The 13,220-nt window shown below is 35.7% G+C and overlaps 1 protein-coding gene across 1 annotated transcript in view; it reads right to left on the reverse strand.

The window, feature by feature from the left end:
- Positions 1–431: 431 nt before the first annotated feature.
- Positions 432–13,220, reverse strand: part of LOC144340642 (uncharacterized) — a 260,636-nt gene continuing 247,847 nt past the window's right edge. Inside the window, exon 5 of the mRNA XM_078001066.1 lies at positions 432–2,223. Coding sequence (XP_077857192.1) covers positions 1,912–2,223 — 312 coding nt within the window. The 3' untranslated portion in view covers positions 432–1,911. The remainder of the gene's footprint in view (positions 2,224–13,220) is intronic.

A 13,220-nucleotide genomic window follows, 5' to 3' on the forward strand; every position in this document is an offset into this window, starting at 1 on the left:
TGATGTTGTATATAATATTATACATAATAACCAAGTAAAATTTATCACAGAAATTATAAAATAATATTTCATTGTAAAATGTATTCATAAAACACTATTTCAACAGATTGATAGAGAAAAAATGTATCCTCATTTCTGTAGTTGCAGAAAAATGTTGATGCAATTTAGCCATCATTCAAGTTTTTAATTCAACAAAAGTCTTACTTAACACAAAGAGGTATTGTTCAGAAAATCAGAGTAACATTAGACTTCAGAATGAAATAGTAAAGCATTCCCTTTATAATCAGAACAAAGATAAAAATAACTACTATCACTACGTTTATTTCAGTTACACATTTTACTATGTAAAAGAAAAGAAAAGAAAAAAGAAAGACATGAGAAAAGAAAAGCAGCTAAAATTTTGTAAAGACTAGAGGGGGAGAAATAACATACATATGATTTGTAGGCAATATGATTATCTATAAAAATCAAGGAGCAAACCAAACTCATAATCTGCAAAAAGCAAGTTCATGTTCAAAATCAAGAATTTTCTTACACACAAGAAAGTAGAATCAGTATATTAAAATGTAATTAAGAAAAAATTACCTTATGAATGAAAACAAAAACCACACAGTGTATATGTAAATTGATAAGCAAACCATCTTAAACTGTCCATTATATATAAAGACTTTTACAGGTAAAACAAGAAAATGTAGAAAAAGACCTAATTAAAAGGTACATATAGAGGAGGTCAATATCTTAATGATGGCTATTTGTTCCCAACTCAACTTATGAATTCAATGCAATTCCATTCAAAATTTTAATGGCTTTTTTACAGAACTTCACAAGCTGATCTTAAACTACAAATAAAACATTTATAAGTGGTTAATAAGTCATTTTTATAAAAGAGAATAAGTTTGTCATTTATCAAGATTTTATATAAATCTGTATTAATAAAAATAGTGTGATACCAGCACAGAGACAATCAATGAACCAATGTAATAATGTAACAGGAAAAAAGGATGAAATTGTATTTGCCTATTACACTTTATATATTAGTAACTTCCAGATGAATTAAAGATTTAAACATAAAGATTACAATTGTGTAATTTTAAAAATAAAATAGAGAAGAGTATATTTATGTAGTGACAGTAGGAAAGATTTCGTAGACGAGACATAAAATGTACAATGAAGAACACAAAACTGGACAAAATTGACTTCATTTAACCATATGTTTAACAAACATACCACATTCAAAGTTAACAGACAAACTTACACATGAGAAGATATTTGAAAATTATATAACCAGTTGAGGACTAGTTTCTGGAACATATGAATATGTCTACAAATCAGGAATTAAAGAGAAAAATAAAATGAGAAATGAGCAAAGAGAATCAACAGTCAGTGCATCTGTTCTGACTGTTAAATAATCTGACTGATAAAGAATCTGAATGTTCAATCAACATATACAAATGTTCAACTTTAAAAGTACCAAAGGGATTACAAATTAAAACAAAAACCAAATGCCATATCATACTCATTAGTTTGAAATGTTATGCTGATATCACCAAATATTGAAAACAACACGGAGGAAATGGAAAAACATTACTAATATAATGTAATTACAATAATAATGTAAACTATTCAGAGACCCATGTAAGAATACTTTAATAGAACAAAAGAATGCATATTCTATGACCAACTTTCTAGGTGTCCACACTAGAAAAATTTGTCACAAATATTCACCAGGACACTTATAAAGCATATTTTTTACAGGGCTTTGGTAATAGTGAAAATTTACACACAAACCAAGTTATTTTGGGGGGCACTGGTAGACAAACAAAAAATGCTCTATTTATCTAAATTTGTACTAAAATTTCTTTTATAATGAACCAGAACAGAATTATTAAAATGAAAATAAAAAACAGTGTTCTATTTCTTAAGATGATTAATGAGTATGCATTTGTCCATTTCATATTTTTTAAATGTATACGTATGTAGATAAGGCAAGTTTGAAAAGGACTTGAGTCTGGTAATAATCAAAACAGTAGTTACTGTTGGGGTTGGGAGTATTAACTTACTTGGAGTGGGTACAAGAGAGGCTTCAGAGATGTTGGACATTGTTTTAAATCTTTTAATCTGGAGGCTAACCCCCAGGGGTGTGGGGGTTGTGTTTATGTGTGCGAACTTCGAGGTAATTTTGTGCATCTGATGAGAGCAGGAGTACTGAAAATCTTCAACATTCTGGAGAGGGGAACACAAGAGAGAAGTCAGTCCAGCCACATTTCACCATTTAGCTCTGCTCATTCCTACTCTGTTTCTGTTGATGGTCATTGCCTTCCTGAGGGCCTCTACATGTACAGATTTCTTAGAAAATCTTTCTATATCAGCTGCTGCAATTATTCTTTTTATAAAAATATGATGTCTTTCCTAAGTGTCTGCCATGTTGCAGATTTCTACTGCCAGCTGCTAAGCATGTCTCTATGCATCCTCTGCGGGGTCTTTATAGCTCAGAGGATCTAACTAATGAACATTTTTAGAATGGATACATGGATTTTCTTATCTGAAAACATGTTCTCTCCAGAAGTGTATAAAAACGACTTATAGGTTTACCACCCATATAGTTGAATGTCTTTTCTACATTCCTGTCTAGTGGGTTAGATGTGTCATTTTGGGTACTTTAGAGAGGAATAACTTTGCATCTCTTAAACGAAAGCATATTTAGATCTAGGGGTTAGAATATTCTTTATGTTAAGAGTCAAAACTATAATCTCAGATTCCTCAGAGACACATGATATCAGGTATATTTTCAGAATACGTAACATATGTTAAGTTCAACAAATTCAGCTGAGCATTTACTACATGACTATTGTTTAAAAGAAGCATTTTGTTGAATTCTAGATCCACATTTTGTTTCTACATAATGAAATGCCTAAATAAAATAGACTAAAATAATCTGAATCAAATAGACAAAAATGTAAATGGTAATAAAAGAACAAAAGCAACTTCGAGTTAAATTATAATTTTACTGTAAGGCATTCAACACCAGCCTGGGCAACATGGCAAGACGCAGTTGCTACAAAATAAAATAAATATATAAAAAATAAAGAACATTATAAGTTTGATGAAATGAAGTATTCTCTGTTTGAACAAAGGTAGGACTGCAACATGCAAAGCAATTCTGTTGTCTTTCAGGCTGGCCACAGCAATTGATATACATTTTTTCTTGATATATTACCTTTCAAAACCTTTTTTTACACAAGTTATCATTTGCAGGACAGAAATATTGTCTTATGCATGATACAAAAGAGAAAAAATAAGTGAAAACATGTCAGAATAAAATGGAAACCCAAGTTTATCAGACTTAAGAAATTTATTGACAGTGACAAAGAATCAATAAAATGAAAGACTCATTTGAAGAGAGGAAGATTTTGAGAGAAAAAAATATTCTCCTTGCTTGATTTAAAATACTTTCTTAAGAAGACCATCACACAATATGTAGATTATATTACATTTCTCTTCTTGCTATGCTATTTTCAAATTATGGAATATGACTCTTCAGTGGAAAAATAAAGGGAATTTAGATACAAATGGATAGGCATTGTGAATATGTTCTAAGTAATGAAAGCCCAGTAATCATACATTCAAAAATGTAATACGAAAAATGATATAATATTTATGTTATTATACATACAAAAAATAACATAATAGACAATATTATTTTCCTTACATTTCCATGTCCTCCACTTTCTGTCAGTTTCAGAAAATGATATAGTATCAAGGTTGAGAAGTCTTCACAAACGAAATTTCCCACTGGACCACTGGAAAATGGAACTTCATCTTTTCAATCTTTGTATTTCTATAGAACTTGATGTTAACTTGAATTTAATTATAATACCAAAAATGTGCTGGTTGCTTCTATTTTGTAGAATAGTGTTTAAAAAAAGAATAAAATTGTAAGATTTGATAACTTGTATTCATTTTTCTGTACCTTTTTTATCTAATGAAAGTCTTTGTGATACTAAGATCAGATAGTATCTCAGTCTCTAACTATTGTACAGAGATACTATATGATACTGAGATCATAGTTAGAGATGCCATATGATATTAATCTCAATATCATGTAATATCTCAGACTGTAATTACTGTACAGATAAGAGATGATAGCTATAAAACATTAGAGCAATATTTTACATTAAAAATGATTTACCTATATTGAAATTGTGCTGTTGGAGCCTGCAATAACTTTGGCATCTTTCTGAGCTGTTTCACTGATTTCAGAGAGGGGTAACTCTGCATTTCCCATACCAGGACATCTTCAGATCTAACTATATTCTTCTTCATGTTAGTGCCCGAAACTGTAATCGATCAAGTTTCATTCTATTCTCTACACCCTATCAGCAAATTATTTCCTTATCCTTCAGTTTCACATCCGATATACACAATAAACTATACTTAATATATCACCCTGTGGTTGTCAGCATATTCCCTCTGTTGCTATTGTAAATGTAATATGGCTCTTCTAGCTACAGACAAAAACATGTGTACAACAGAGTTTGCTTTTATTTCCTGAGATAACATTTACAGTTTCCTTTGAGCTGCGACTAGTGAAAAGCCATTATTTTGAAGATTTCTAATGTTTCAGTGCCTTTCTTCATAAAAATAATTTTTCTTTTTCATTACCTCTTCATATTTTTCAGTTAATAATCAATGATATTATAATTATAATATTTCTTGCCTTCTGCTAACTTTTGAATGTGTTTGCTCTTGCTTCTTTAGCTCTTTTAATTGTGATGTTAGGGGGTCAATTTTAGATCTTTCCTGCTTTTTCTTGTGGGCATTTAGGGCTATAAATTTCCCTCTGTACACTGCTTTAATTGTGTCCCAGAGATTCTGGTATGTTGTATCTTTGTTCTCGTTGGTTTCAAGAACATCTTTATTTCTGCCTTCATTTTGTTATGTACCCATAGTCATTCAGGAGCAGGTTGTTCAGTTCCCATGTAGTTCAGTGGTTTTGAGTGAGTTTCTTAATCCTGAGTTCTAGTTTGATTGCACTGTGGTCTGAGAGATAGTTTGTTATAATTTCTGTTCTTTTACATTTGCTGAGGAGTGCTTTACTTCCAACTATGTGGTCAATTTTGGAATAAGTGCACTGTGGTGCTGAGAAGAATGTATATTCTGTTGATTTGGAGTGGAGAGTTCTGTAGATGTCTATTAGGTCTGCTTGGTGCAGAGTTCTGTAGATGTCTATTAGGTCTGCTTGGTGCAGAGTTGAGTTCAATTCCTGGATATCTTTGTTAACTTTCTGTCTCATTGATCTGTCTAATGTTGACAGTGGGATGTTAAAGTCTCCCATTATTATCGTGTGGGAGTCTAAGTCTCTTTGTAAGTCTCTATGGACTTGCTTTATGAATCTTGGTGCTCCTGTATTGGGTGCATATATATTTAGGATAGTTAGCTCTTCTTATTGAATTGATCCCTTTAACATTATGTAATGGCCTTCTTTGTCTCTTTTGATCTTTGTTGGTTTAAAGTCTGCTTTATCAGAGACTAGGATTGCAACCCCTGCCTCTTTTTGTTTTCCATTTGCTTGGTAGATCTTCCTCCATGCCTTTATTTTGAGCCTATGTGTGTCTCTGCATGTGAGATTGGTCTCCTGAATACAGCAAACTGATGGGTCTTGACTCTTAATCTAATTTGCTAGTCTGTGTCTTTTAATTGGACCATTTAGTCCATTTATATTTAAAGTTTACATTGTTATGTGTGAACTTTATCCTGTCATTATGATGTTAGCTGGTTATTTTGCTCATTAGTTGATGCAGTTTCTTCCTAGCATCGATGGTCATTTCATTTTGGCATGCTTTTGCAGTGGCTGGTACCAATTGTTCCTTTCCATGTTTAGTACTTCCTTCAGGAGCTCTTGTAGGGCAGGCCTGGTGGTGACAAAATCTCTATGCATTTGCTTGTCTGTAAAGGATTTTATTTCTCCTTCACTTATGAAACTTAGTTTGGCTGGATATGAAATTCTGGGTTTAAAATTCTTTTCTTTAAGAATGTTGAATAATGGCCCCCACTCTCTTCTGGCTTGTAGAGTTTCTGCTGAGAGATCTGCTGTTAGTCTGATGGACTTCCCTTTGTGGGTAACCCGACCTTTCTCTCTGACTGCCCTTAACATTTTTTCCTTCACTTCAACTTTGGTGAATCTGGCAATTACGTGTCTTGGAGTTGCTCTTCTCGAGGAGTATCTTTGTGGCCTTCTCTGTATTTCCTGAATTTGAATGTTGGCCTACCATGCTAGGTTGGGGAAGTTCTCCTGGAAAATATCCTGCAGAGTGTTTTCCAACTTGGTTCCATTCTCCCCATCACTTTCAGGTATACCATTCAGACGTAGATTTGGTCTTTACACATAGTCCCATATTTCTTGGAGGCTTTGTTCATTATTGCTCTTTTTTCTCTACACTACTCTTCTTACTTCATTTCATTCATTTGATCTTCAATCACTGATTCCCTTTCTTCCAGTTGATTGAGTTGTTTACTAAAGCTTGTACATTTGTCACGTAGTTCCTGTGTCATGGTTTTCATCTCTATCAGGTCATTTAAGGACTTCTCTGCATTGGTTATTCTAGTTAGCTATTTGTCAAATCTTTTTTCAAGGTTTTTAGTTTATTTGCACCTGGGTCTGAAGGAGATAGAGACATAAAATCCCTTCAAAAAAATCAATGAATCCAGGAGTTGGTTTTTTGAAAAGATCAACAAAATTGATAGACTGCTAGCAAGACCAATAAAGAAAAAAAGAGAAAAGAATCAAATAGACTCAATAAAAATGATAAAGAGGATATCACCACTGACTACACAGAAATACAAACTACCATCAGAGAATGCTATAAACACCTCTACGCAAATAAACAAGAAAACCAAGAAGAAATGGATAAATTCCTGGACACATACACTCTCCCAAGACTAAACCAGGAAGAAGTTGAATCCATGAATAGATCAATAACAAACTCTGATATTGAGGCAATAATTAGTAGCCTACCAACCAATAAAAGTCCAGGACCAGACGGATTCACACCTGAATTCTACGAGAGATATGAGGAGCTGGTGCCATTCCTTCTGAAATAATTCCAATCAATAGAAAAAGAGGGAGTCCTCCCTAACTCATATTATGAGGCCAACGTCATCCTGATACCAAAGCCTGGCAGAGACACAACAGAAAAAAAAAAGAGGATTTTAGACCAATATCCCTGATTAACATCGATACAAAAATCCTCAATAAAGTACTGGCAAACTAAATCCAGCAACATATCAAAAAGCTTATCCACCATGATCTAGTGGGCTTCATCTCAGGGATGCAGGGCTGGTTCAACATACGCAAATCAATAAATGTAATCCAGCATATAAACAGAACCAAAGTCAAAACCACATGATTATCTCAACAGATGCATAAAAGGCCTTTGACAAAATTCAACAGCCCTTCGTGCTAAAACCTCTCAATAAATTCGGTATTGAAGAAACATATCTCAAAATAATAAGAGCTATTTATGACAAAACCACAGCCAATATCATAGTGAATGGGCAAAAACTGGAAGCATTCCCCTTGAAAACTGGCATGAGACAGGGATGCCCTCTCTCACCACTCCTATTCAACATAGTGTTGGAATTTCTGGCCAGGGCAATCAAGCAAGAGAAAGAAAAAAAAGGGTATTCAATTAGGAAAAGAAGAAGTCAAATTGTCCCTGTTTGCAGATGACATGATTGTATATTTAGAAAACCCCATCATCTCAGCCCAAAATCTCCTTAAGCTGATAAGCAACTTCAGCAAAGTCTCAGGATACAAAATCAATGTGCAAAAGTCACGAGCATTTTTATACACCAATAACAGACAAACAGAGAGTCAAATCATGAGTGAATTCCCACTCACAATTGCTTCAAAGAGAATAAAATACCTAGGAATCCAACTTAAAAGGGATGTGAAGGACCTCTTGAAGGAGAACTACAAACCTCTGCTCAATGAAATAAAAGAGGACACAAACAAATGAAAGAACATTCCATGCTCATGGATAGAAATAATCAATATCATGAAAATGGCCATACTGCCCAAGGTAATTTATAGATTCAATGCCATCCCCACTAAGCTACCAATGACTTTCTTCACAGAATTGGAAAAAAGTACTTTAAAGTTCATATGGAACCAAAAAAGAGCCCATATTGCCAAGACAGTCCTAAGCCAAAAGAACAAAGCAGGAGGCATCATGCTACCTGACTTCAAACTATACTATAAGACTACAGTAACCAAAACAGCATGGTACTGGTACCAAAACAGAGATATAGACCAATGGAACAGAACAGAGCCCTCAGAAATAATACCACACATCTACAGCCATCTGATCTTTGACAAATCTGACAAAAACAAGAAATGGGGAAAGGATTCCCTATTTAATAAATGGTGCTGGGAAAACTGGCTTGCCATAAGCAGAAAGCTGAAACTGGATCCCTTCCTTACACCTTATACAAAAATTAATTCAAGATGGATTAGAGACTTAAATGTTAGACCTAAAACCATAAAAAACCCTAGAAGAAAACCTAGGTAATATCATTCAGGACATAGGCATGGGCAAGGACTTCGTGACTAAAACACCAAAAGCAATGGCAACAAAAGCCAAAATTGACAAATGGGATCTAATTAAACTAAATAGCTTCTGGAGAGCAAAAGAAACTACCATCAGAGTGAACAGGCAACCTACAGAATGGGAGAAAATTTTTGCAATCTACTCATCTGACAAAGGGCTAATATCCAGAACCTACAAAAACTCAAACAAATTTACAAGAAAACAAACAACCCCATCAAAAAGTAGGGAAAGGATATGAACAGACACTTCTCAAAAGAAGACATTTATGCAGACAACAGACACATGAAAAAGTGCTCATCATCACTAGTCATCAGAGAAATGCAAATCAAAATCACAATGCGATACCATCTCACACCAGTTAGAATGGCGATCATTAAAAAGGAAACAACAGGTGCTGGAGAGGATGTGGAGAAATAGGAACAGTTTTAAACTGTTTGTGGGACTGTAAAGTAGTTCAACAATTGTGGAAGACAGTGTGGTGATTCCTCAAGGATCTAGAACTAGAAATACCATTTGATCCAGCCATCCCATTACTGGGTATATACCCAAAGGATTATAAATCATGCTACTATAAGGACACATGCACATGTATGTTTATTGCGGCACTATTCACAATAGCAAAAACTTGGAACCAACCCAAATGTCCATCAATGACAGACTGGATTAAGAAAATGTGGCACATATACACCATGGAATACTATGCAGCCACAAAAAAGGATGAGTTCATGTCCTTTGTAGGGACATGGAAGCAGCTGGAAACCATCATTCTCAGCAAACTATCGCAAGAACAGAAAACCAAACACCACATGTTCTCACTCGTAGTGGGAATTGAACAGTGAGAACAACTGGACACAGGAAGGGGAATATCACACACTGGAGCCTGTTGTGGGGTGGGGAGAGGGGAGAGGGATAGCATTAGGAGATATACCTAATGTAAATGATGAGTTAATGGGTGCAGACACCAATATGGCACATGTATATATATGTAACAAACCTGCACGCTGCACATGTATCCTAGAACTTAAAGTATAACAAAATAATAATATTAATAATAATAATAAAGCATGTGAGAACTTAAAAGAAATATATTTGTAAGGAAATATATTTGTGTATATGTAAGGAAATATGTATATATTTACAAATATATATGTTTGTAAGGAAATATGTATATATTTACAAATATATATATTTGTAAGACATATGTATATATTTACAAATATATATATTTGTAAGACATATGTATATATTTACAAATATATATATTTGTAAGAAATATGTATATATTTACAAATATATATATTTGTAAATATATATATATACACACACACACACACATTTGTGTATTAGTCTGTTTTCACACTGCTATAAATATACTACTGAGCCTAGGTAATTTACAAAAAAAAGAGGTTTAATTGACTCACAGTTCCTCATGACTGGGGCGCCTTAGGAAACTTAGAGTCATGGCACAAGGGGAAACATGAATCTTCTTTATAACGCAGCAGGAAACAGAGAGCATGTGAAGGAAGCAGACGGAAAAGAGGCCCTTACAAAACCATCAGATCTCGTGAGAACTTACTATCACTAGAACAGCATGGATGAAACCACCTCCGGGATCAGTCACCTCTCCCATGTCTCTCCCCCTGTAATCCCCTAGGGATTACAATTCAAGATGAGATTTGGGTGGGAACACAAAGCCTAACTGTATCATACCATCCCTGACCCCTCCCAAATCTCATGTCCTTTTCACATTTCAAAACCAGTCATGCCTTTCCAATAGTACCCCAAAGTCTTAACTTGTGATGGTTAATACAGAGTGTCAACTTGTTTGTATTGAAGGATGCAAAGTATTGTTCCTGGGTGTATCTGTGATGGTGTTGCCAAAGGAGATTAACATTTTAATCAGTGAACTAGGAGAGGCCGACCCACGCTCAATGCAGGTAGGCACCATCTAATCAGCTGCCAGCATGGCTAAGATAAAAAGTAGGCAGAGGAAGGTGGAAGGACTAGCCTGGTTGAGTCTTCTGGACATCATCATTCTCCCATGCTGGATGCTTCCTGCCCTTGAACATCAGACTCCAAGTTCTTCAGCTTTTGGACTCTCAGACCTACCCTAGTGATTTGCTAGGGCTCTCAGGTTTTTGGCCACAGAATGCAGGCTGCATTCTCAGCTTCTCTACTTTTGAGGTTTTGGGATTCAGACTGGCTTCCTTGCTTATCAGCTTGCAGATAGCCTATTGTAGGATTTCACCTTGTGATTGTGTGAGTCAATACTCCTTGATAAACTCCCTTTCATATACACATTCATCCTATTTGTCCTGTCCTCCTAGAGAACCCTGACTAATACATAACAAATTCCAGCATTAACCCAAAAGTCCAAGTTAAAAGTCTCATCTAAGACAAAGTAAGTACCTTCTGTCTAGGAACCTGTAAAATCAAAATCAAGTTACTTGCTTCTAAGATACAATGGGGGTACAGGCATCGGTAAATGTTCTCATTGCAAATGGGAGAAATTGGCCAAAGCAAAGGGGCTACAGGCCCCATGCAAGTGTGAAATCCAGTGGGGCAGTCATTAAACCTTAAAGTTCCAGAATGATCTCTTTTGACTCCATAACTCACATCTAGGGCATACTGATGCAAAGGATGGGCTCTCAAGGCCTTGAGCAGTTCTGACCCTGTGGCTTTGCAGGGTTCAGCCCCTGTGGCTCCTCTCATAGAATGGCATTGAGTGCCTGTGGCTTTTCTAAGTACATAGTACGAGCTTTTGGTGGATCTACTATTCTGCGTCCTGGAGGACGGTGACCCTCTTCTCACAGTGCAACAAGGGCAGTGCCCCAGTGGGAACTTTGTGGGGGCTCCAACTCCATATTTCCCCTTTGCACTGCCCTAGCAGAGGTTCTCCATGAGGTCAGAGCCCTGCAGCAGGCTTCTGCCAGGACATCCAGGTGTTTCCATACATCCTCTGAAATCTAGGAGGAGGTTCCCAAATCTCAGTTGTTGACTTCTGTGCACTTGCAGGCCCAACACCATGTGGAAGTTGCCAAGACTTGCAGCTTCCACCTTCTGAAGCAATGGCCAGAGCTATATCTTGGGCTATTTTAGCCATGGCTGAAGCTGGAGTGACTGGGACATGAGGCACCAAGTCCTGAGGCTGCACACAACAGGAGGTTAAATAGGCCAGGTCCAGTGGCTCACACTTATAATCCCAAAGCTTTGGGAGATCAAAATGGGAGGTAGCTTGAGGCCAGGAGTCAGAGACCAGCCTGGGTAACATAGCAAAACCCAGTCTCTACAAAAAATAAATATTAAAAAATTAGCCAGGCATGGTTACATGCACCTGAGTCCTAACTACTTGGGAGGTTGATGCAAAAGGTTGCTCCACTCCAAGGGTTGAAGGCTACAGTGAACTATGGTCATACCACTGCACTCTAGCCTGGGTAACAGAGCAAGACCCTGTATCTAAAGAAATAACCAAATGAAAAATAAAATAAAATTAGGTTAAATATATTTATCTCATGCAGTTAAGAAATTCTAATTCTTTCTTTCTTTCAGGAAAAATGCATATACATATATGTTCAGAACAATCAATGTATTATTACTATTATATAAAATAATTGTTTTTGAACAGAATACATCTAAAATATTATGCATTTAGCATGGCTCCAGAAGTCATCATTTAAGTCTGTCAGCATTCTTAACTGAAATAATGTTTCACACAAATATTTGCAAAGAAAACAACTTGTCATTTAAAAAAAATGCAAGAAACATAAGATAAACTATCGGTAATAAAAGAGAGGCTCTATAGAATATAGTGTCATTCAAACTTGCTTCTCAGAGTGTGAATTGAAAAGGGAATGAGTTAAAATCATGAGGACAAAAAGATGGGCATGAAAAAACAAACAATACATCTCATTTTAGCTTTATCTATTCAAATTGCTCATGGGAGATTTGAATAAGTTGTTAGGTAAAATGAAGCATAATTTTCACTAACTCTTGTATCCAGTATTATTGTCAGCCATATGGGTCTCTAAAAAGTTTCTTCCAATAGTATCTGGACATCCCAGGAATTGTCTCTCCTGTGGTTATACACAAAACCTATCATTTCCTCCGTCATCCATCAAGTGTACTATTTTTTTCTCTATGTCTTTTATTTTACCCATTTAGTTTTACAACTTTCTTTATAGTAAGTGCAGGAGAAAAACCACTGTTTAGTTCTACCATATCACAGCTGTTATTAAAATGTAAGTATCATTTTTTTTTCCTGAGACATTATTTCCCTGTGTCACCCAGGCTGGAGTGCAGTGGCCTGATCCTGGCTCACTGCATCGTCAGCCTCACCCTCCCAGGCTCTAGTCATCCTCACACCTTAGCTTTACAAGTAGCTGGGACTACAGGCATGTGTCACCATGCTGGACTGATATTTGTATATTTTGGAGAGACAGGGTTTGCCATGTTGCCCAGGCTGGTCTCCAACTCCTGAACTCATCAAGCAATCTGCCCTCCTCAGCCTCCCAAAGTGCTGGGATTATAGATGTGAGCCACTATGCTGGGTCTCTTTTTGTTTATTTTATTTCTGAGATTTCATGGACCTCTGTAGACTTAGATAGGAGTGTG

The sequence above is a fragment of the Macaca mulatta genome, chromosome 4, assembly GCF_049350105.2.
Source record: "Macaca mulatta isolate MMU2019108-1 chromosome 4, T2T-MMU8v2.0, whole genome shotgun sequence".
Taxonomy (NCBI): Eukaryota; Metazoa; Chordata; class Mammalia; order Primates; family Cercopithecidae; genus Macaca; species Macaca mulatta.